This window comes from Mesoplodon densirostris, chromosome 1 (genome assembly GCF_025265405.1).
Source record: "Mesoplodon densirostris isolate mMesDen1 chromosome 1, mMesDen1 primary haplotype, whole genome shotgun sequence".
Taxonomy (NCBI): domain Eukaryota; kingdom Metazoa; phylum Chordata; class Mammalia; order Artiodactyla; family Ziphiidae; genus Mesoplodon; species Mesoplodon densirostris.
The window spans coordinates 153,273,291-153,298,596 of record NC_082661.1 but is presented as its reverse complement, the minus strand read 5'-3'; the positions used below and the strand labels follow the sequence as shown (position 1 = coordinate 153,298,596).

At 36.4% G+C, this 25,306-nt stretch overlaps 1 protein-coding gene across 4 annotated transcripts in view; it reads left to right on the top strand.

Annotated features, from left to right (window-relative positions):
* Positions 1-25,306, top strand: part of SLC30A9 (solute carrier family 30 member 9) — a 73,857-nt gene that overhangs the window by 36,335 nt on the left and 12,216 nt on the right. For 3 of the 4 annotated variants that reach the window (XR_009533592.1, XM_060110598.1, XM_060110582.1), the window contains 8 exons: positions 1,516-1,618; positions 10,067-10,122; positions 13,031-13,166; positions 15,021-15,060; positions 16,217-16,288; positions 16,891-16,998; positions 20,254-20,419; positions 24,901-25,030. Coding sequence is in view for 3 of the 4 variants with exons in the window: in XM_060110598.1 (XP_059966581.1) it covers positions 1,516-1,618; positions 10,067-10,122; positions 13,031-13,166; positions 15,021-15,060; positions 16,217-16,288; positions 16,891-16,998; positions 20,254-20,419; positions 24,901-25,030 (811 nt within the window). In the remaining variant the exon portion in view is untranslated. The remainder of the gene's footprint in view (positions 1-1,515; positions 1,619-10,066; positions 10,123-13,030; positions 13,167-15,020; positions 15,061-16,216; positions 16,289-16,890; positions 16,999-20,253; positions 20,420-24,900; positions 25,031-25,306) is intronic. The other variant, XM_060110592.1, reaches the window with a different exon arrangement.

Here is a 25,306-nt window from a genome sequence, read left to right as displayed (position 1 = left end):
ACGATGGTGCCCAGGTTTCTGGTTTGGACAATCGGATAGATATTGCACCATCACTGAGAGAAGGAACGCTGGAAGGAGGGGGCAGGGTGGGAGAAAAGGAAATAATGAGTTCCTTTTTGAGTTTGAGTTATTTATAGGGCACCCAAGGGGAGTTGGTCAGCAGAATTAACTCTTTTCATTAATAAAACAGGATTAACAGTGAAAGCTTTTTACATTAGAGGAATGTATGTAATGTATATTAACTGCTTAGCATAGTACCTGTTACATAATATGTACTTAATAATTATTATTGTTAGTATATATGGCTCTGAAGCTCAGGAGGGAGATCTGGATTAGAGATATAGAGTCAAGAGTTATTAGTATATAGATGATAACTAAAGCCATAGGAGTAGTTAAGATCACCTGGAGAATGTGTATGTAGTGTATGAGGAAGGAAAAGCCCTTCAGAAAAAACCTTGAAGAACACTAACATTTAAGAAACGGGTAGAAGAAAAAGATCCTGCAGAAGAGACTGAGGAAGAGTAAAGAGAAAGATAGGAAGAAAACCAGGAGTATTGTGGAAATCAAGGAAGATGGTGTTTTCAGAAAATAGTGGCAAATGCTTCTGTGAGATTAAGGAAAATATTAAAATGTTTTCAGGAATTTAATAGCAATAAATAGTTGATATATTGATTAAAAACAATCTTATGAGGTGTTAGCGGCAGAAGCCACTGTTTAGTGGATTGAAGACTGAGTGCAAAGTGAGGAAAACTGAGACAGCAAGAGTGGATATAATTCTTTCAAGAAATTATTTGAAATTGAGGAGAGGAGAAAAGGGTAGCTGGAAGGGGATGTACAGTTTCCTCATTTATAAAATGAGGATGTAGTAACTACTACAATGTTAGCATGAGGATGTAGTAACTACTACAATGTTAGCATTTGTATATTAGAGTTATAATAAAACATGGTAAGTGACTATAGTATAGTGCCTGATGTAAATTATACTAGTTATTACTGTTGGAATCTGAGTACAGCTGGCTTCCTCAGAGCTAACCATGTTTATTTTAGCATGTATGGCCTTCTCGTATGACACAGACTATTTGGTCTAGTTTTGTCTTCACCTCTGGCATCTGCCTAGTTAAATAAACCGACCTTCACCAACGTCTTCCCTTTGACACTGGCCTACTGAACAATACCAAGTGCACATAAGACACATAATTTCCTTTCTGATTCCATTTTGTTCATATGTAGAACACCCTCTTTTCTCATCTTCTCAAAACGTACTTAAGTAATTTGCTGGCACGTATCATGCCTCTTTCATTTAAATATTTAATGAAACCATAATCTGTATTCTTCAAATTTGTACTCCTGTTTCCTAAAACATAGTAAATCTTAAAGGCTAGGGATTCTTTCTAATTTACTTTGAACAGAATTGTGTGTGTGTGTGTGTGTGTGTGTGTGTGTGTGTGTGTAAAGTAAGCTTTTAATGGGAATTTTTATTTAAACCTATGCTAAGTTATTTTCTTTCTCTCCTAGCAATGGATTAAACTGTTTCTTCAAATTTCTTGCCTGGATTTATACGGGTTCAGCAAGTATGTTCTCAGAAGCTATACACTCTTTATCTGATACTTGTAATCAGGTGAGGGGTAAAAGCTTCTTTCTTATTAAAGTAATATTTTTTTTGAGACCTTAGTCTAAAAGTTGACATATTTAAAAATGGAATGATTCCTATAGTTGGGTTGTAGAAGAAAATGAAAGTTGTTTTACTTTTGAATGATGACGTACATAGAAATATGACATAGTATTTGAAAGCAGGTTGTTACGCTTTAAAAACGTTTAATAATCAAATATGAAGTGTAAGATTATCAGTCACAGAGGCTATTGTAGAAGAGATTCTTATCTTAGGTAGAAATTTGGTCTGTGAATATGAGTTCTTATAACTGTAAGAGCCAGTGGATTTAAGTGTTTTGAATAAAGATATAAAATAGTCACATGTGATTGATGAATTATAATGATTTTCACCTTAGACTAGTATTTTGATTTTGAATACTACAAATCTAAGCGTTTTTAAGAACACAACATTTCTACTTGTATATTATTTCACATTTTAAAGAATGTGGCCTGTTAGGAGAAAACCTTTTTAGTATTTATTTATTTATTTATACTCCTGTTATGTAAGAACAGATTTGGGAGAACTTACAATAAAAGACACAGGTATAATAAGAATATTTAAGACAAAGTTAAAAATAATAATAAAATGGTAAGAAGCAGGGAGAGCAATCTTAATAAAATTAAACCTGAGAACTCATGTAACTCACTGTCAAATGGATTAAAACGTTTTGTAAAAGTAAGGAAAGAATACAGGCATTTGCTATTAGTACTAACAGTCATTCTCTTGAATTAAATTTTTATACTCAGTAAATATTTAATAACTACTATTGTATAATATTTTGCCCATTGAGTGGGGGGAGAGGAGGGTGGGAGAAATATGACACACAGTACCTATTTTGTTGAAAGCTTATGTGAACATAAGAAAATTAAAATGTGAAAATATTTGTACATTTGGCCAAGGAGATGTGTACATATTAATTTTAGTATTAGTTGTTATTTAAAACATTGAAGACAATTTTTTTTTAATTTATTTATTTTATTTTTGGCTGTTTTGGGTCTTTATTGCTGCTCATGGGCTTTCTCTAGTTGTGGAGAGTGGGGGCTACTCTTTGCTGCGGTGCATGGGCCTCTCATTTGCAGTGGCTTCTCTTTTGGCACTAGGTGCGCAGGCTTCAGTAGTTGTGGCAGACGGGCTTAGTTGCTCCGCAGCATGTGGGATCTTCCTGGACCAGGGCTTGTACCCGTGTCCCCTGCATTGGCAGGCGGATTCTTAACCACTGTGCCACCAGGGAAGCCCTGAATACAATTTTTAAGTGTCTGTACTCTGAAATACTATTTAGGGATTTAAAAGCATGTGGTAGGATAGATAGTGGGAAGCAGCTGCATAGCACAGGGAGATCAGCTCGGTGCTTTGTGACCGCCTGGAGGGGTGGGATAGGGACGGTGGGAGGGAGGGAGACGCAAGAGGGAAGGGATGTGGGAACAGATGTATATGTATGACTGATTCACTTTGTTATAAAGCAGAAACTAATAAAAAAAAAGCATGTGGTAGATAGCTATGTACTGATGTGGAATAATAACCATGATATGAATAAAAAAATCAAGTTGCAAAACATGTACAAAACTTATGTTTCTAGCCATGATGGACTAATGAGGATTGGACTTAGTCTTTTGCTATAAGCAGCTAAAAAATTAGACAAAATATATTAAACAATATTTTCAAACATTGGACAATAGCAGTGCAAGACCATGATCCCTGAGGAAGGGGAACAGGTGAATTGAACTCTGTGATTTCTCTGGTGTTTTGCTTGGAGGCACATTTGTGATAGTGGAACAGGGTGGGAGACCCATCATTGAGTTGAGAAGGTAGAAATTAGGGTTAATGAGTCTGAAGTGGCTAGAAATTACAAGGCTACAGAAGTCTACATAGGGTTTTCCTTGCGTTGAATCTTTGCTGAGTGTTAGATTACACGTGTAGGGTAAAGCTCCATGAAACCAGGTAGAGAACCAGCAGGGAGTGTTAAGCTGAGTAATTCCTAGAGTTCACAATGGGCTTGGATTAATTAAGTTCTGACGTTCTGAGACAGAGAGTCCTGATTGATTACCCAGGCCAATAGAAGGCTCAGACCTTAGTGGTAGGGCTAAATTATCTTAGTTGTAAAGACTGTTCTAGAACAGGGATCCCCAACCCCCAGACCGCAGACCAGTACCGATCCTCGGCCTGTTAGGAACTGATCCACACAGCAGGAGGTGAGCAGCGAGCGAGCAAAGCTGCACCTGCCACTCCCCATCGCTCTCATCACCTCCTAAACCATCTCCACCCCACCCCACACCCTCCGCCACCGGTCCGTAGAAAAATTGTCTTCCACGAAACCAGTCCCTGGTGCCAAAAAGGTTGGCAACTGCTGTTCTAGAACATTTCTAACAAAGCTCTAAGGGATCACACTGAGTTACAAGTAACTTAATTACCTGTGAGAACAAAGCCCCACATGCTATTATAAGGAAGACAAAATCCAGACACACAGTATAACATTCACAATGTCAGCATCTAATAAAAAAAAATTATTAGACAACCATGAAGCAGAAAGTCTGACTCACAACCAGGAGAGAAATTAGTCAATAGAAAGACTCAATTGACATATGATAGAATTAGCAGAAAAGGATAAATGGCTATTATAACTACGTTCATGTATTGAAAAGAAAATATGAACATCATGAAAAGAGAAATGGAAGATACAAAGAAGAACCAAATGGAACTTTTAGAGCTGAAAAATATATCTGATGTGAAAAATCCACTGTATAGAATTAACAGCAGATTAGACGTCGTGGAAAAAATGATCAGTGAACTCAAATATATGGCAGTAGAAAACATTCATACTAAAACTAGAGTGAAAAGAGACTAAAAAAGATGAAGGGAGCCTTAGACCTGTGGGACATTATCAAGAGAATTCTATCAAACATTTAACGAAAAAATAATACCAGTAGTACACAGACTTTCAAATATAGAGTAGAAGGAAACACTTTTCAGCTCCTCTAGTAAGGCTAGCATAACCCTGATACCAAAACCTTAAAGTTATTCCAAGAAAAAAAAACAAACCAGTATCTCTCATGAACATAGATACAAAAATCCTTAAGATATAATCACATCGAATCTAACAGTACACAAAAATGGTAATACATCATAATCAAGTGAGTATTATTCCAAGAAGCATGGTTAGTTTAACATTCAAAATCAATAGAAGGTTAATATACAAAAGTCAGTTGTAGGGGCTTCCCTGGTGGTGCAGTGGTTAAGAATCCGCCTGCCAATGCAGGAGACACGAGTTCGAGCCCGGGTCCGGGAAGATCCCACATGCTGCGGAGCAACTAAGCCTGTGTGCCACAACTACTGAGCTTGTGCTCTAGAGCCTGCGAGCCACAGCTACTGAGCCCTGCGCGCCTAGAGCCTGTGCTCCACAACAAGAGAAGCCACCACGGTGAGAAGCCGGCGCACCGCAATGAAGAGTAGCCCCCGCTTGCTGCAACTAGAGAAAGCCACGCACAGCAACAAAGACCCAACACAGCCAAAAATAAGTAAATAAATAAATTTATTTTTAAAAAATCAATTGCATTTCTACTATCAGGAAACAAATGGAGAGTGAAATTTTTAATAAATTCCATTTATGATATTAAATACTTAGGAGTAAATTTAACAAAAAATGTGTAAGACTTTAACACTGAAATCTTAAAATGTAACTAGGGGAAATTAAAGATGACCTAAGGAAGTGGAGAGAGATACCATGATCATGGATTTGATAACTGCGTTAATATGTCAAATTTCCCTAAATTAATCTATAGATTTCATATAATCCAGCATATTCTTTTGTAGAAATTGACAAACTGATTAAATTCTAAAATTTATAGGGAGGGACTTCCCTGGCGGTCCAGTGGTTAAGACTCCACTCTTCTATTGCAGAGGGTGTGGGTTTGATCCCTGGTTGGGGAACTGAAATCCTGCATGCCTCATGGCGTGGCCAAAAAAAAAAAAATAATAATAATAAATAAAATTTATATGGAAATGTAAAGAACCTGGAATATTCAAGGCAATCTAAAAAAAATGAAAGAAATTTGGAGGACTTTAAGACTTATTTCAGAGCACAGTAATTAAGACAGTGCGGTATTGGCACAAGAACTGACAGACCAGTGGAACAGAATAGAGGGTCCAGCAACAGACCTTCAGTTACATAGTCAGTTGATTTTTGACAAAGGCACCAAAGCAATTCAGTGAAGAAAAGAAGCTTTTCAACAAACGGTATGGGAAAGATTGGATATCCACATGGATAAGAACACGAAGGACCTTGATTCCCACTCATGCCGTGTACAAATTTAAGGTGGGTCACAGACCCAAATGTACAAGCTAAAACTGTGAAAATACTAGAAGGAAACCTAGGATAATATCTTCTAAGCCTTTGGGTAGGCAGAGATTTCTTAAACAGAACACAGAAACAAAACCATAAAATAAAAAAATTTACAAATTAAACTTCATCAAAATTAAATACTCTTATTAAAGGACACTTTTTTTGTGGCTGCATTGGGGCTTTGTTGCTGCACATGGGCTTTCTCTAGTTGCAACGAGCAGGGACTACTCTTCGTTGCAGTGCACAGGCTTCTCATTGCAGTGGCCTCTCGTTGCGGAGCACAGGCTCTAGTGCGCAGGCTTCGGTAGTTGCAGCATGCGGGCCCTAGAGCGCATGTGCTTCAGTAGTTGCAATGCATGGGCCCAGTAGTTGTGGCACATGGGCTCAGTAGTTGTGGCTCGCGGGCTGTAGAGTGCGGGCCCAGTAGTTGTGGCGCACGGGCTTAGTTGCTCCGTGGCATGTGGGATCTTCCCAGACCAGGGATTGAACCTGTGTCTCCTGCATTGGCAGGTGGACTCTTATTTATTTATTTAGTTTATTTATGGCTGTGTTGGGTCTTTGTTGCTGCATGCGGGCTTTCTTTAGTTGTGGCAAGCGGGGGCTACTCTTTGTCCTGGTGCCGGGGCTTCTCATTGCGGTGGCTTCTCGTTGCGGAGCACGGGCTCTAAGCACGTGGGCTTCAGTAGTTGTGGTATGCGGGCGCAGTAGTTGTGGCTTGCAGGCTCTAGAGCGCAGGCTGTAGTTGTGGCGCACGGGCTTATTTGCTCCATGGCATGTGGGATCTTCTCAGACCAGGGCTTGGACCCGTGTCCCCTGCATTGGCAGACGGATTCTTAACCATTGCGCCACCAGGGAAGTCCCTGAAGAATACTTTTAAGGCAATAAATAAGCAAGCTGCTCATAGGGAGAAAATATTCACAAAGCATATAATCTGACAAAGGACTGGTATCCAGGATAAATAAAGAACTTGTATAACTCAATATTAAAAAGACAGTCCAGTCTTTTTAAGAAGCTGAAGACTTGGAAAGGTACTTCACAATGATACCTGAATGTGGTTGATGGACACACAAAAAGGTGCTCAACACTATTAATCATCAGGAAATGTATATTGTAACCCCAACAAGACATATCCACACATCCACTATTATGGCTAAAATTTAAGAGCCTGACAATCAAATATTGGTGAAGATGTAAAGCACCCAGACTTTTTAGACATTGCTGGTGGAGTATAAAATGTTACAGCCACTCTTAAATTTGTCAGTTTCTTGTAAACATAAGCCTACTGTTTGACTTAGCAATTCCACTCCTAAGTATTTACCAAGAGTATTGGGAACAAGTGTCCACAAAGACTTGTATAAGAATGTTTCTAGCACCATAAATGTGCTATAATGGGCAAAAAACTGGAATCAACCCAAATGTCCATCAACAGTGGGATAAACAAGTTGTTGTATAGTCATACAATAGAATATTATCTAGAAATAAGAAGAAATACTTTTCCGTCAGTAGCATATATGCATCTCTAACAGTATGTTGAATAAAAGAAGGTAAATACAAAAGAGTAGTTACTGTGTGATGCCATTTATATTAAGTTCTAGAATAGAACTTTGGCTTTAATCTTTGGGGGAGAACAGGATTAGCGATAGTCTATGATATCTTATTTTTATAAGAAGAACTAATAAATAATGGCCCATATTCAACTTATGAAACATTTGATATCTCACACTTCATTGCACAGCCAACCTGAGTATTAAGTATTTTAAAAATAATTGAACACTCATTGACTATTATGTAAATAATTATAAACACAGATACATGTATATAGTGTGAATTGATAATGAATTGATTATGAATATTTCATTATGTTTTAATATACAGATTTTAAAATTATATGTTCTTAATTTACTCTCATTCTCTTAGTTTAATTCACTGAAAAGCCATCATCTATGTTTTAGGTAGTTTTGACTCTCTTTTCCTTTGGAATCCAGTAGAAAAAAACTTGTAATATTCTGTGTATTTAGGATTGGATTTCCGATACCAAAACTTAAAAATCAGTATAAGCCTTTTTTTTTTTTTTTTTGGCCGTGCCGCAAGGCATGTATTGTAGTTCCCCGACCAGGGATCAAACCCACGCCCCCTGCATTGGAAGTGTGGAGTCTTAACCACTGGACCGCCAGGGAAGTCCCTGAATGGACTAGCCATTTGCAAGGTGGTATAATCCCCATGTATTTTACAAGAGGGAATGTTTCTATAAATGCCCAGTAACCTACAGAGAAACTTCATCCATGAAGAATTTGGTAATCTTGAAGACTTAACCTATTTGATTATTTGATACAATACTGAAAAAATGCAAAAAACCCAGCTTAGTCGAAAAAAAATCACATAGGGTATTCACTCAAGCTTTGTATTTTTTATTAAATAAATAATTCTAGTGTAATCTTTTTTTCAGATTTCTAAATTTACATCAAATTAAGAGAAAGGATACTAAGTGCAAGCATAATATTGAGCGGTACCAGTGGATAACTCTTTTTAACAAAAGATACAATCAAAAAACAAACAGAGGGCTTCCCTGCTGGCGCAGTGGTTGAGAGTCCACCTGCCGATGCAGGGGACACGGGTTCGTGCCCCAGTCCCGGAAGATCCCACATGCCGCAGAGCGGCTGGGCCCGTGAGCCATGGCCGCTGAGCCTGCGCGTCTGGAGCCTGTGCTCCGCAACAGGAGAGGCCACAACAGTGAGAGGCCCGCGTACAGCAAAAAAAAAAAAAAAAAACCCAAAAAACAAAACCCCAAACAAACAGAAATAAAAGGAAGAAAAGATGAAGGCAAGGGGGGCTTCCCTGGTGGCGCAGTGGTTGAGAGTCCGCCTGCCAATGCAGGGGATACGGGTTCGTGCCCCGGTCCGGGAAGATCCCACATGCCGCAGAGCGGCTGGGCCTGTGAGCCATGGCCGCTGAGCCTGCGCGTCCGGAGCCTGTGCTCCACAATGGGAGACGCCACAACAGTGAGAGGCCCGCATACCACAAAAAAAAAAAAAAAAGATGAAGGCAAGGGAGGAAGGAAGGAGAGAAAGGTGGTAACCAGGATTAAAGACTTGCATTTTTGTTATATTTACCTTAGACTTTTTTTCCTTAGAGAAATAAAATTTTAGTTATGACTAGTCTTCCATCTTTATTTCTTCCTTCCACACCCCAGATAGTCACTGCTCTGTATACATTGATGTGTATACTTCATGTGCATGGTTTTGCAGTTTTACTAGAAATGTAAATGTATCATGTCCATATACAGTTTGTACTCACTCTTACTGTCTTTGGGACTTCCCTGGCAGTCCAGTAGTTGAGACTTCGCCTTCCAATGCAGGTGGTGCGGGTTCGGTCTTTGGTCGGGAAACTAAGATCCCACATGCCTTGCAGCCAAAAAACCAAAACATAAAACAGAAGCTATATTGTAACAAATTCAATAAAGACTTTAAAAAAAATGGTGCATGTCAAAAAAAAAAAAAGAAAAAACTTTTACTGTCTTTTATTTGTGCAGCTATACAAGTTATTCTTCCTGTAAAAAATCAGATATTACAGACTACCCTAAACCTACTTCTCTCCTCAGAGGTATAAACAGAGTTAAATGTGAGTTCTTTCAGACCTTTTCCTGTGCTTTACATTATATTGTCATTTACAAAAACTACAAAACATAATTTCTTTTGTATTGTACGTACGGTTCCTAAACTTGCTTTTTTCCCGTCCACTGAATGGTATGTCTAGGAGCTTTCACCATGTCAGTACAGAGAGCTCTATCCCCTTTTACACTGTTGTAGAAGTAATTTATGGTTTGGTTATACCATGATTTATTTTGCCACTCCCCACTGAAGGAATTTTAGGTTGCTTTCACATTTTACATAATTATCCAGTGTTGTTTTGAACCCCTTTCGATTCACCTTTATTTCTCTATGGTAAGTACTGGAAACAAGAATTGCTGGGCTATTGGACATACACATGTTAAGTACTTCTTTGTCATTGTCAGGTTGTGCCCTCTAGACTGGCTTATTATATTCCCTTGCTAATGATTATTTACCTTCTTTTCTCCATAGGCCTTACTAGCATTGGGCATCAGTAAGTCTGTTCAAACACCAGATCCTACTCATCCGTAAGGACGTTGTCTTTATTTTGTTTTCATTTGTTTTGGCAGCAAGTAGTTGAATTATAGAAATCTCTTGCAGTTTATAGACCTGCAGTTTTGTGTTAAAGATTTGGTCATTTCTTCTGCTGTTGTATCTAAAATGCAGGACTCAACCTCTGTGTCAAAGTAAATTCAAGATATAATTTGAAAATGAAGTTCAAATTATTTTTATGCTTTGTAACATAGCAAAGAGATCCTGTCCTCTTTGTATTTGATAGTTAATAACAAAGCACGTGTTTTCATCTTAGAGTTCTGTTTTATTTGGTCAAAGGAGATATATATATTTCACATTTGGACTAATAGGCCACTCAATCTAAAATTTTAGTGATAATTTCTATTAAATTCATGCTTAATGTATTTTAATCCCCCTGTTGTGATTTGGAAATAGGATTCTATTGATATTTCAAAATTACTTATTTGTAAAATGAGTATGCTCTTTAGGATATATTATTTTGAATTATATTAGTTATTTGATACAAAGACTTTTTTTCTGTTGCTTCTACTAACATAACCAGGTGAAATTTTTTTTTTTTTTTTTTTTTTTTTTTTGCGGTACGCGGGCCTCTCTGCTGTGGCCTCTCCCGCCGCGGAGCTCAGGCTCAGCGGCCATGGCTCACGGGCCCAGCTGCTCCGCGGCATGCGGGATCCTCCCGGACCGGGTCACGAGCCCGCGTCCCCTGCATCGGCAGGCGGACTCCCAACCACTGCGCCACCAGGGAAGCCCCAGGTGAAATTTTTGAATTCCACGTGTATTATTTTTTTTTAACAAGCTTCAATAGTAGAATTTGAGCAGCCAAATTTGCCTTAAGGCAAAAAAAAAAATACACTTTTATTTCCATAAAGGAATCTGCCTCTGTGCTTTATATAAATGCCTTTCTTTACTTGTTTTCTTATAAATAATAGCATATTATTGAATATCCTATAACTATCAGTAAGCTCGTACAGAGAACAGCTAGCTTTCTAGTCTGCTAATTACACATGATTATATAGTATTTTACTATGTCAAGAAAAAAAAAAATTTTCCTGACCAGTTTTATATACCAAAAATTTAAAAACAGGGTAAAATTTAAAAGTTTTAGGTTGTAAAGATTTCTTCTTAAGATACTTTCAACAATCTACTTTAGTACTGCCCAATAGAATTTTCTACAATAATAAAATATTTATTTATATCTGTTCATTGTGATAGTCACTAGCTGCATGTGGCTATTGAGCACTTGAAATGTGGCTAGTGTGACTGAAGAACTGTATTAAAATTTTATCTAGTTTTAATTAATTTAAATTTAAATAGTCTTATGTAGCTAGCGACTTACATTGGACAGTGCAGATCTACATAGTTAAAAATTTTAGGGACTTCCCTGGTGGCACAGTGGTTAAGACTCTGCGGGCTCCCAATGCAAGGGGCCCGGGTTTGATCCCTGGCCCAGTACTAGATCCCACATGCATGCCACAGCTAGGAGCTTGCATGCCGCAACTAAGACCCAACGCAACCCCCCCCCAAAAAAATGTTAATAAGAATCTCCAAATTCCTTGAAAACACATAAAATGAAAGTAATGCCATTTAATTTAGATCTTAATTTACCTTAACTAAAATAAATAAATATATCTCCTTTTTTACTTTGGGGGGGAAACTTTAGAAGAATATAAATTGTTCTAAATCAAGCTGATAGAACACCATCACATCAATAAATTGATAATTTCCTATGGCAAGATTACATATTTGCAAAAAGAATTCAAAAAGCAATTTTAATTCAGAACTCTTGTTTAAATTTGCATCTGCTAGAAGGGTGCCATAGAGTTTGGGTTTGGGAGTAAATTTCCCAGAAAATATTTTTATTAATGAATGATTCTTTTCCTCCTGTAGTATCCCATATTTTTAAATTTCTTATTACTCAGTATTTTATTGGTACATACAGTAATACAGAATAATGCACACATTGACCAAAAGACTTTCAAAAAAACCTGAGATTTAACAAAAAAATTACCATAAAAACACCCAGAAAACTGAAGCTCTTAGTCTTTTAATGATAGTAATTAGTGGCACTTCCCTGGCGGTCCAGTGGTTAAGACTCCGCACTTGCACTGCAGGGGACGTGGGTTGGATCCCTGGTCTGGGAACTAAGATCCCACATGCTGCCCTGTGCAGCCAAAAAAAAAAAAGATAGTAGTTAGTTACTGTGTTACACTATACAGAAACAGCAAAATGCATTAAATTATAAGTAATATAAATTGTAGGAAATATAAATTATAGAAGACAAATATTCAATTAGAAGCTGCATTACAAGGAAATATAAATGTTACCATCTTTATTAAACATATGAATGCATTTAAAAAATAAATTTTGCCTGCATTTGTGTTACATAAAAGTAAAGTTGCTCTAGTAAATCAAAGCAAATTATATGAAAGAGGTCTTCCCTGGTGGCGCAGTGGTTGAGAGTCCGCCTGCCGATGCAGGGGACACGGGTTTGTGCCCCGGTCCCGGAAGATCCCACATGCCGCGGAGCGGCTGGGCCTGTGAGCCATGGCCGCTGAGCCTGCGTGTCCGGAGCCTGTGCTCCGCAACGCGAGAGGCCACAACAGTGAGAGGCCCGCGTACCGCAAAAAAAAAAAAAAAAAATTATATGAAAGAGGGATTAGAAAATACCTGAATTAAATCATATTCACTCTCTTTTTATATAGTTTTCAAAGATCTTGCAGTATTTTCCACTTTATATATTGATTTTCTGATTAGATTTGAGTTTGGCACTTATATTTTACTTAAATGTAAAATCATAACATAATGATGTTATAAGAAGTTTTTTTTTTCATTGACCTATTAAACATATTTTGAGAGGAAATCATTTGTATTTCTTGTAAACTATATTATCTTTTTTTTCAGGTATGGATTTTCAAATATGCGCTATATTGCTTCACTAATTAGTGGTGTTGGTATTTTCATGATGGGTGCAGGATTATCTTGGTACCATGGAGTCATGGGATTGCTTAATCCTCAACCAATAGAATCTCTTCTATGGGTAATCTTCTCCCCTCCTCCCCCCTCAGTTTTGACGTAATATGAAATAGTGATTAAGTACAGTAGAATGCTTTTGTCATATTGATGTTAAAGAATGGGACTAAATATACCTTCTTGACTGTAATATAGGGTTATGTATCTGTAGTTGTGTTTTTTAGAATGTGACTGGACATGACCTCTAAATCCATATGATTCAGTGATGTTGAGCAAGAGTATCTCTGTAGGTACAGTTGTTAAACATTTCGTCCTTGGTTAAAATTTTGGGCAATTCTGTTAATTTCTGCTGTTACTTTTGAAAAGCAAGAAGACCTCTGTTCACTTTTAGTCCCAAGAATCAATGTCCTATCAGTAGTTAAAATAACCATTCCTTTGTAACAGTCATATGTTAGAATTTTATTTAAAGTTAAACTTTCTCCTTTCCCTCATTCTGGTAGGAAGCCTACATTGAGAGAATTGGAGTATGGTTCCCTTCTGTATTTTTTCACTTAAGGGCTTCTCTTTTCTCCTACTCCATAGGTTGCCTCTGGCAGCACTGAAGGTAGACATAGGGGACAGAAAGGTACTACTTTACTGGCACCAACGTCATCTTGCACTGGTTTCCACTGGCCTTTGTAGATACTGAAAGCTGTCTTTTTTTTTTTTTTTTTGCGGTGCACGGGCTTCTCAACTGTTGTGGCCTCTCCCGTTGCAGAGCACAGGCTCCGGACGCACAGGCTCAGCAGCCACGGCTCACGGGCCCAGCTGCTCTGCGGCATGTGGGATCTTCCCGGACCGGGGCACGAATCTGTGTCCCCTGCATCGGCAGGCGGACTCTCAACCACTGTGCCACCAGGGAAGCCCTAAAGCTGTCTTCTTTTCCTCTCGTGGGAACTTCTTGGAGATTACTCTGCTTGGCAGCTCTGATTGTAGCTCCCTTGACAAGTGCAGATTGGGCATGTGGCACCCCTGTCCGCTTCTGTATCTCACAGTGTAGTTCCAGACGATTTTTGCTGATGTTGCCAGTAAGATTGAGTGGAAAGAGCCTAGAATTGAGTTAGGAAAACCTGTATTCTAGTTCTTACTCCGATACCATTTCTATTTACTCAAGCAAACCACACAGCCTTGGAAATCTCAGTTTCCTTAATTAGAAGAGTGTTGGACTGGGTTCAAAATTTTTAAAACTCTGTTTCAGGGAAGCCTAGGGTTCCGAAAAGGTAATATTGAAAATTCTATAGATGTTTGATTTGAATTTCACTTAAAATTTTTAAAAATTTGTGTTAATTCTTTCTATATATCTTGGATTAAAGCTATTCTTGGTATCTTTATCTAATTCAAGAGTGTCTGGGATTGTAAGGAAAGTGGTGTTATCTTCCTCCCCCAAATTGTTTACCTTTTATAGCTGCTTATCTTTCTGAATGGGGACTGAGGAAGGATTCTCTTGGTGCTGGGCAAACAAACAAAATCGAAAGTTACTGGGTATGGTTGTGTGTCTTACTGCATCTGGTATCCACAACCCTAGATTTCAAATGCTTGTGTTCATTTTGAAGTTCAAATTTTTTTTTTTACTAATTAAGTAATTCTTTTATATCATGAATTTAACTTCAGTTATGGTATAACATTCTACTCTGGGGGGGTGCATGTGTGTATTAGTTTTTCAAGTATTAAAAAATGAGATGGCCATCAAATTTTTAACTTTTAATTGTTTCTTATGAAGATACCATCTATCTCATTGTCCTCATTTGAGCTGTTTCCCATCAAAATCCTTATCTGGCTAGGATTTGAATTTATGTGTCCATCTTAAACATTAAGTTTATGCATGAACTGTTGTAATTCTTTAGTGAGATATCAACTTATGCTTTATTTTTATATTTCCTAGGCATATTGTATTTTAGCAGGATCATTAGTATCTGAAGGAGGTATGTATTGTCACAGAATCGTTTTATTTTACTTAGTAATATATATTCAGCAGTCTATTTTTATAGATTGCTAAATTCTCTTGATTAAAGAAAGCTGTGGAAATAGGAATATAAGTTTTATCCTCTTTGAGGGAAGAAATTCTTTGTATAATGTACTATGGTTGTTCCTATAAGATGGGGCAAGTTTGGAAAAGCTTTTTATTTTGTTCTTGAGTATCATATCATTTGAAATGGAGTATAAAAACATGACTATATACTGAGGTTTTTTCTTTTTTTGGAAAGTAAAAAACATTTTTATTTTTTTATACAGCAGGTTCTTATTAGTTATCTATTTTATACATATTAGTGTATATATGTCAATCCTAATCTCCCAATTCATCATACCACCACCCCACCCCCTGCTTCCCTGTTTTGGTGTCCATACGTTTGTTCGCTACATCTGTCTCTCTATTTCTGCCTTGCAAACCTGGTCATCTGTACCATTTTTCTAGATTCCACATGTATGCGTTAATAAACGAGATTTTTCTCTTTCTGACTTAACTTCACTCTGTATGACAGTCTCTAGGTCCATGGAGTATAAAAACATAACTAACTATATACTGAGTTTTTAAAAATCAAGTTTTAGTAACGTTTATCAGGGAGGACTGTCTTTTTTGCAGTACAAATATTTTAATGTTTCTGAAAGTTTCAGCCACAGCAGTATTATGACAGAGAAGTGCTAATATCATGTATGAAACTGCCTAATTCACTGCTGTATTCATAGTATGTTTACTTCTAAAACATTGTCATTTTTTATGCATCATCCTTTGATCTTTGGCAGTCTTATAAAATGGTGATAGCACCACCTGCCTCAAGAGGTTGGGAGGATGAAAGTGATTATGCTTAGTGTGGTGCCTGCCAGCTAGTAGCTGTCTAATAAATTAAGGCTGTTGTGGTGGTAATGATATTTAAATTACTGTGCTTTAGAAATATGGGGTTCATTATATCATAATGATTAATTGGGGTCTTGATAATGACTGGTTTAATATAGAACTTTTCCTTATTGACAGCCCTTAGCATTAAAGTGTTGTGCCTATTTATTTACCTTTTGAGATGCCACCTTATAGTTTGGAGGCATGAAGTTTCTTCCTTGCTGATATGAATGCCTTTCTTTCAGCAACACTTCTTGTTGCTGTAAATGAGCTTCGTAGGAGTGCTCGGGCCAAAGGAATGTCACTTTACAAGTATGGTATGTATTTTAGAAACCTAGGTGTATTATTTCATCTTCTTTATTTCCTTAAAATTGCCTAGTGCTATTATTGCTTTGTTCCATATAGATGTGTACAAAATATATCTCAGTGTCTTCCCTATGTGGCTCTTACTTATATATCAGCTCTTTTAAAAAGAGAAATGTAGTGTAATTTAAACAGCAGTACTTTATATTTGGATTTAACTTATGTGAACTACAGTATTTCTGTGTATGCTTATTATAATAAACTTGAGAAAGTAATTTGACTTTAGATATCTGTTATTGTTAACATTTAAACCAAGAAATTATATTTATATTGAACAGGGTTTTAAAAATCAGGATCTCGTACATTTTTTAATCTTAATTTTTTTTTTTTTTTGGCTGCACTGCACGTCTTGAGGCATCTCAGTTCCCTGACTGGGGATTGAACCCTAGTCACAGCAGTGAAAGCCTGTAATCTTAACCACTAGGCCACTAGGGAACTCCTTCTTAATTTTACTTTTAATTTAATTAAATTAATGGATACTTATTAAATTGTTATCTGATAGTATCAAATTAAGATTTCAAAAGTTTCTTTTCTTGTCTCTACCCCAATGATTAAGTAATGGAAAGTCGTGATCCTAGTACAAATGTTATATTATTGGAGGATACTGCAGCAGTGTTGGGAGTGACAATAGCAGCCACTTGTATGGGCCTTACTTCTATAACAGGTAAATATTTCTCAAATTACAGGTGCTTTATTTGTGCTACTAAAATAATTCTCTAATATGTGGGAATTTTCCTTTATATCATTGAATAATTTTAAACCAATATATGGTTAAATGAGAATTTCATACTAACCATTTGTTTGTATAAGACAAATAAGATGGTAAAAGTGTTCAGATTTTTGAATTAGAAATTTCTTAGTTAGAAATAAAGAAGGCTGCTAATAGAGCATTTCTGTAATGCTCTAAGCTTTTCTAGCTGTGACTTAATAAGTTACACAACTACGCAGAGCTTTAAATTCTTTACCTATAAAGATATTAATAATATTTGTCCTAGTGACCTTACAGGTTTAAGATAATATATGAGAGAGAACTTTAATAAACTCTAAAGTTCAAAATAAATATACATTGTAGCTCTTGTCTGTCTTTTTCTACTATTAGTACCAATAATAACTGCTGTTGCTTTCCTGTTTCCTTGATTCTTTAGTTGCTTCCATCCTCATTTTGGTAGCTAGATAAATGTTTTGAAGGCCAATACAGCAGAGGCGGATATTATTTTTATTTTCTAAAACAAAGGAACCGGGCTTCCCTGGTGGTGCGGTGGTTGAGAGTCCGCCTGCCGATGCAGGGGACACGGGTTCTTGCCCCGGTCCGGGAAGATCCCATATGCCGCGGAGCGGCTAGGCCCGTGAGCCATGGCCGCTGAGCCTGCATGTCTGGAGCCTGTGCTCCGCAACAGGAGAGGCCACAACAGTGAGAGGCCCGCGTACCGCAAAAAACAACAACAACAACAAAAAAAAACAACAACAAAAAACAACAACAACAACAAAAAAGGAACCATTTAGTATGAAAAGACTCAATTTCTGAGGTTGGAATTCTCTTCAAATGGTACTACCATTCTTACCTGTTTGTCCTAGCGTATTTTAAATAATTTTAGGTGATGAGCTTCCACAGTTCTGCAGTATTTCTTAAAATAGCCTGAAATATGAATAGGTCTTTTTCATTTTGAATGTATATTTTAAGACTAAACCAGCATTCTCTGATGTTCACTGTGATCCAAAATATTTCTAATTGTTTTGATTGTTTTTCTGGTTGACCTTACCATTTTAGACATTTTTTTAGAAATAAATTATTACTTAGCAAAATTTTAGGCTTAAGGAAAGTGTGACTTGATAGGTAAGTTGACTTTTAATAGATTTTTTTTTTACATAGTATTATAAACCAGTCAAATCAAACTTATAAAAAGTTTTGTTTTGGGCTTCCCTGGTGGCGCATTGGTTGAGAGTCCGCCTGCCGATGCAGGGGACACGGGTTCATGCCCCGGTCCGGGAAGATCCCGCATGCCGCGGAGCGGCTGGGCCCGTGAGCCATGGCCGCTGAGCCTGCGCGTCCGGAGCCTGTGCTCTGCAACGGGAGAGGCCACAACAGTGAGAGGCCCACGTACTGCAAAAAAAAAAAAAAAAGTTTTGTTTCAAGAAAGTTTCACATTAATTTTTATTTAATTATTTAAATTGTCATTTAAATTAAATAACATGCCAAGAAATAAATAAAATATTTTCCAGCTAATAATTCTGTGATTTCTGTAAGATTATTATTTTTTTAAAAATTTTTTTTATAGTTTCTATAGTGTGGAATTTCACTTCTTTCTAAAGTGGCATCTTAAGTATATCATTTTTAAATCAAACAAGAAATTAGATCCATCTCTGGGAAAACACCAATTTTTATTGTATGCATCATGTAAACTCCTTGCTATTAGTGTCTATGCAGATACTCTTAACTAAGGGAAAAAAAACAGATTCTTGTTCTGGATATACAACGAAACCTAGATTATCTTTGTATAGTAACATTTATATAAAAATTTTGACAAGAACCTGATAAATGTTGCCAGAACTAAGAGCACTTTCTGTAAGATTATTAATAGATGTATATTTTTAAATAAAAATAATTAATTAAATTTGGATTTCTAAAGAGCAATATTTGATTTTGAACTCTATAATTACAAACTTGCTAGTGAATTATGTTTTACAAGTGGATATATATATATATATATATATATATATATATATTTTTTTTTTTTTTTTTGTGGTATGCGGGCCTCTCACTGTTGTGGCCTCTCCTGTTGCGGAGCACAGGCTGCAGACGTGCAGGCCCAGTGGCCATGGCTCACAGGCCTAGCCGCTCTGCAGCATGTGGGATCTTCCGGGACCAGGGCACAAACCCGTGTCCCCTGCATCGGCAGGCGGACTCTCAACCACTGCGCCACCACGGAAACCCAAGTCGATATATTTTTACACTTTAGTAATACAAAATAAGTCATTCAGTTTTAGTGTTATATTTTGACTAAATGTTAATAAAACTAATGTAAATTGAGCTTTTTTTTTAGTAAAACAAATGTATATTTTATCAAGCATTAAGAGAGTTAAATTTAATATTGACATTTGATCTTTGGAATAAAAAGACTTTTCATTATAAAAGCCTTGTGTGTAAAATTGATTATAAAGATTTAAAATATAATATTTATTTATGTCTGTTATATAAATATTAACCTATGCATTCATAGATAATAAGTCAACTCTTCTGATTGGTTCTGGAAGAGAATAAAGCCCTAATAACCTAAGGCAAACTTTAGAATCAGAATCGTCTGGCAGCATTGGGAAGGCACAGAACGCTAGACCCACACCCACCCCACCCCCAACCCCAGATTTCTGATGTAGAAGGTCTTGAGTGAGGCCTGAGAATTTGCATTACTACCGTGTTCTTGAGTGATGCTGATGCTGCTGGTCAAAGAACTGCACTTTGAGAACCACTGCTCTGAGGTAGCCATTAGAGGCAAGGAATTAACTTCCTTGGTTCAGTGAGATAAGAGTGCCTCATATAATTTTTTGTATGGCTTAGTTCTTTCACAGAATCTTTGTAAGAATAAGACACAAAAATGGTTATTTCTTTTAGCTTTTGATTTTACAATTATTTTGTCAACTTGGGATAGGAAAAGTGCTACTGATATATCAAAAAGAAATGGACTCTTTATTGTATCATTAGTATGTCTCTAATTTGAAAATGCTCTGAACCCTTACCATGTGACCAGGTGCAAGAAACAGATCATAAGTAATTCAACTGCATAGAAAGTAAAACTATTAGGAGAAAGTCATTAGAAATGAATTTCCAGTCCCTTGATTTACTAATTCTGGTTCTTTGCTCACTAAAGCTCATTGAAATAATAGAAAATGTTAATTTACTGACTTCTTTTGTGCTTTTATTTAGGCAATCCACTGTATGACAGCCTAGGTTCTTTGGGTGTGGGCACCTTATTAGGTGTGGTCTCAGCATTCCTCATCTACACTAACACGGAAGCACTCTTAGGGCGATCCATCCAGCCAGAACAAGTACAGCGGCTTACTGAACTCCTGGAGAACGACCCATCAGTAAGGTCAGCTTATTCCAGTGATGCTGTTAAGGTTTACAAAAATGTATTAAGAAATAGAAATGCTTGTTTTGTAAATACTTCCAGAAGAGGTTTTGAATTCCTAGCCTTTAGAACTTTTTAATCTTATTACTTTGCAGCATTGCAACCTTACAAGAAAGCAAGTGAAAGCATGTAAGAAACTCCCTAAGTTTCCTTTTAAATTCTGTATATCTTTAATTTTTAGAATAAGGGACAGTTAGATGATGTAATGGGAACAGAAGTTTGCAAAGTATTTGCCTCTTTAATGTGGAACCACTTATATGAAACCTTCATATTTATATTTGCCTTACATTTGTATTATAATTACAAATTGAATATATTAAACTTAAGATTTTTATTCATGGGGATATTATTACCAAATTGAATATAATTTATACTTTTTTGAAAATAGACTTCTTGTTTTAGATTATATTAAATGTTTTTTCCATATAATCTTTATCTTTAAATGATATAAAAATAAAGAATTGAAGAGTTAGGAGGTAATCAGAAGAGATGCAGAGTTCTAATAGGACTTTTTAGTGAATTTCAGCAGCAGTGTAGTTTCAGAATGAAGGGGAAGGAACAGTCCTTTAAAATCCTGCTTTTGTGGACTTCCCTGGCAGTCCAGCGGTTAAGACTTCACCCTGGTTGGGGAGCTAAGATCCCACATGCCTCGCAGCCAAAAAACCAAAACATAAAACAGAGCAGTATTGTGACAAATTCAATAAAGACTTTAAAAATGGTCCACATCCAAAAAAAAAAAAAAAATCCTGGTTTTCTACTACTTACCTACATGCGCATACATTAAACTTTAAAATAAGAATGTATTTTTCTTAATTAAAATCTTTAAGTTAAATCTTTTAAGAATGACCTCTTGGACTTCCCTGGTGGCACAGTGGTTAAGAATCCGCCTGCCAATGCAGGGGACACGGGTTCGAGCCCTGGTCCAGGAAGATCCCACATGCCGCAGAGCAGCTAAGCACGTGAGCCACAACAACTGAGCCCACGTGCCACAACTACTGAAGACCATGTGCCTAGAGCCCTTGCTCTGCAACAAGAGAAGCCACCGCAATGGGAAGCACACGCACTGCAACGAAGAGTAGCCCCCGTTCACCACAACTAGAGAAAGTCCGTGTGCAGCAAGGAAGACACAACACAGGCAAAAATAAATAAATTAATTAATTTTTAAAAAAATGACCTCTATATCTTCATCAGTAGAACAAATGAGTATGTGAGTAGTAGATTTATATTCTAAGCTCTATATGTTTACTCTTAAGTAATTATCTACTGGATCAAGATTTGAAATTGAGCATTCTTAGAATCAGTATTAGGCTTAGTAACTTAATGTGAGATACTCCATATTCATATCCTTCCCTTGTGATGTCTTTGTCTGATTTTGTTATCAAGGTAATACTGACCTTATAGAATGAATTGGGAAATGTTTCCTCCTCTTCTGATTTTTTAGAAGAGTTTATAAAGAATTGTTATTATTTCTTCTTTAAATGTTTGGTAGAATTCAGCAGTGATGCCATCCGGACATGGGCTTTTCTGCATGGTTAGTTTTCTGATTACTCATTCTATCTCTTGTTACTAGTTTATTCAGATTATCTATTTCTTCTTGTGTCGGTTTCAGTAGTTTGTATCTTTCTAGAAATTTGTCCATTACTTCTAAGTTATCTAATTTGTTGGTATACAGCTGTTCCTAGTATTCCTTTGTAATCCTCTTTATTCCTTTAGGTTTGGTACTAATGTCTCCTCTTTCATTTCTGATTCTGGTAATTTGAGTGTTCTTTCTTTTTTCTCTTGGTCAGTCCAGCTAAAGATTTGTCAATTTTCTTGGTCTTTTCAAAGAACTAGCTTTTGGTTTAATTGATTTTCTTTGTTTTTCTCTTCTCTGTTTCATGAGTTCCTGCTCTAATCTGTATTATTTCCTTTCTTCTGCTTGCTTTAGGTTTAGTTTGCTCTTTTTCTAGTGTCTTAAGATGGTAGGTTAAGTTTTTTATTTGATATCCATCTTCTTTTTTAATATAGGCTTTTACATTTATCAACATCCTTCTAAGCCCTGCTTTCACTGCCTCCTGTAAATTTTAGTATGCTGTGTCTTCATTTTCATTCACTTCAAAACATTTTCTAATTTCACTTTAGATTTCTTCTTTGGCCATTGGTTAATTAGGGGTGTGTTGTTTAATTCCACATATTTGTGAGTTTCTCAAATGTCTTTGTTACTTATTTCATTCCATTGTGGTTGCCGAACATTCTTTTTATTATTTCTGTCATTTTAAATTTACTGAGGTTTGTTTTATGGCTTAGCATATGATCTATCTTGGATAATGTTCCATGTGTACTTGAGAATAATGTATATTCTTCTGTTGTATGGAGCATTGTGTCTGTCAGATTTTATAGTGCTCACGTTTTCTAGTTCCCTGTTGATCTTCTTGCCTAGTTGTTCCATCCATTATTGAAAGTAGGATGTTAAAGTCTCCTGCTGTTATTGTTGAATTGCCTATTTCTCCTTTCATTTCTGTCAGTTTTTGCTTCATGTATTTTGGTACCCATTTGCTAGGTATATGTGTGTTTATAATTTTGCATATATTGTTTATAATTAAAGTCTAAAAAAAGAACTGTAAATGGAAAGACTCACTGTGGCAAATTTGAAATTTTCTGGAATAGTGATGATCTGTAGATTAAATTGTTGGAAAAAATAAATGTTAGTATTCCAGAAAGTTCATACAGTTTTTTAATCAGCGTATTAGTTATCTATATTGCTCTGTGACAAATTACCCCAAAACTTTGTGATTTAAAACAACATTTATTACCTCGCAGCCTCTGTGGGTCAGGAATCTGGGCATGGTTTACCTAGGTCTGTACCCTAGGGTTTCTCATAGACTGCAGTCAAGGTGTTGGCTGGGACTATAGTCATCTCCTGGGGAAGGATCAGCTTCTAAGGTTTCTCATGTAATTATTAACAGGATTTAGTTCCTTGCCATGTGGGACTGTCCAACATGGTAGCTTACTTAATCGAAGTATGCAGATTCAGAAGACAATAGATATTGAGTGTGAACACGATAAAAGTCACAGGTTCGTCATCTAATCTTGGAAATAACATCTCATCATTTTGCCATGTTCTGTTGGTTAGGAGCAAATCGCTAAGTCTAGCCCACAGTTGAAGGAGAGAGGGTTGCACAAGGGCCTGAACACAGGAGGGGGTTGGGGGGGTCATTGGGAACCATGATAGAAGCTGCCTATCACAGTTTTCTGTCTGCAGTTATGTGTAAGAACATAAGGAAGAAGTATATCAACATTTTTATTAACTGCTAATTAAGTATTAGTCAAATCATGAGTATTTTAAATCTTTCGTTAAGACTGAGTTAGATATGGTTTTTTTAAATGAATAAATTATATAACCTCTTACCAATCTGGACAAGTTCTTTTTCAGTCTGGGCATGCATAACTTTATAAATATAAAATCATTAATTCTTATTTTCATCTATACTTCTTTATTCATATAGATAAAGAATTTTAGACTCAGTATTTAGTAACTTGCTTAAGATCTCTCAGAAATTAGAGTCAGATGTTTTAAGAGTACTTGGATTCTCACTTAAGCTTGTTTTCCCGGTAGGATATCTATGTCCTCAGAATTCAGAGTGTTTATAATTTTCTTATGTATCCTCTAAAGAAAAGATATTATAATGATTACTCTAGAAAGAAAGGAATTTCTCATTAGTTTTCTGGAGAAAATTGATTCCTGAGGATTAGGGCAGGAGGTATGGAAAAGCAATTATGCTTGAGCATCTGCTTCCTTTCTGGAAGGCAGAATGGTATAATGGAAAGACCAGTAGGTTTGGGTATCTAAAGATCTGGGGGTGAGTCCTGGCTCTCCTGTTGCCTAGATGAGTTACCTTAGGCAGGTCTCTTATGCCCCTCTGGGATTGTTTTATCTGTAAAGTAAAGATGCCATCTTAATCTACTTCATGAATGTTTTTGATTAAATGCCTGCTGTGTAATTGGTAGCATATTAAACATTTTATATATGTTGGTTCATTATTCCCCACATCAGTCCCTAGGTAGTTATTATTAACCTCATGCCAATGGAGTACTTCACAGAGTTGTATGAAGACTTTTAAAGAAGCTATTGAAAAAAGGAAAAAGGGATTATAAGATAAAATGACAACATTGTAGAAAAGCAATTTAGAGTTGATTTTTTAATCCACAAACTGTGTAGTCCATATATATACAAATTACCATAAAATAGTATTTATTGTTTACACCTTCGTATGGCATTATGCAAAAAGAGCTAAATGAACATTTGTTTGGAAAATGATAGATGGTGCTTAATGGCGAACACTCTGAAAGCCATCTTAGTCCATTTTTCATCACTGGTAGTAAAAAAACAAGAATTCTAGACTTTTTGCCATTAAAATGTATGTCTGTGTATATAAATTTGTATGTATTGTTATTGGTTGCAGGGCAATTCATGACGTTAAAGCCACAGATCTAGGATTAGGGAAAGTAAGATTTAAGGCAGAAGTAGATTTTGATGGCCGAGTTGTTACGAGATCATATTTGGAAAAACAAGATTTTGACCAAATGCTACAAGTAAGTTAAAGTGTTTATTGATTTCTTCTTATTTAGCCAAGGGTTATAAAAATTACTTCCTAAGTAAATAAAATAAAACTTTTTCTTTTATAAGTCTTAAAAGTCACTTCAGGTTTCAGCTGGTTCAGAGGAGACAGTAGAAGAGGTAACTTATTATTAAAGTGCTTGTTGTGTGCCAGGCGTTTCATATATGTTACTTTATTTACTGTCAACAACCTGTGAGGTAAAGAAATAATATTTTCATTTTTATATATAGGCCAGTTCAGGCACAGAAAG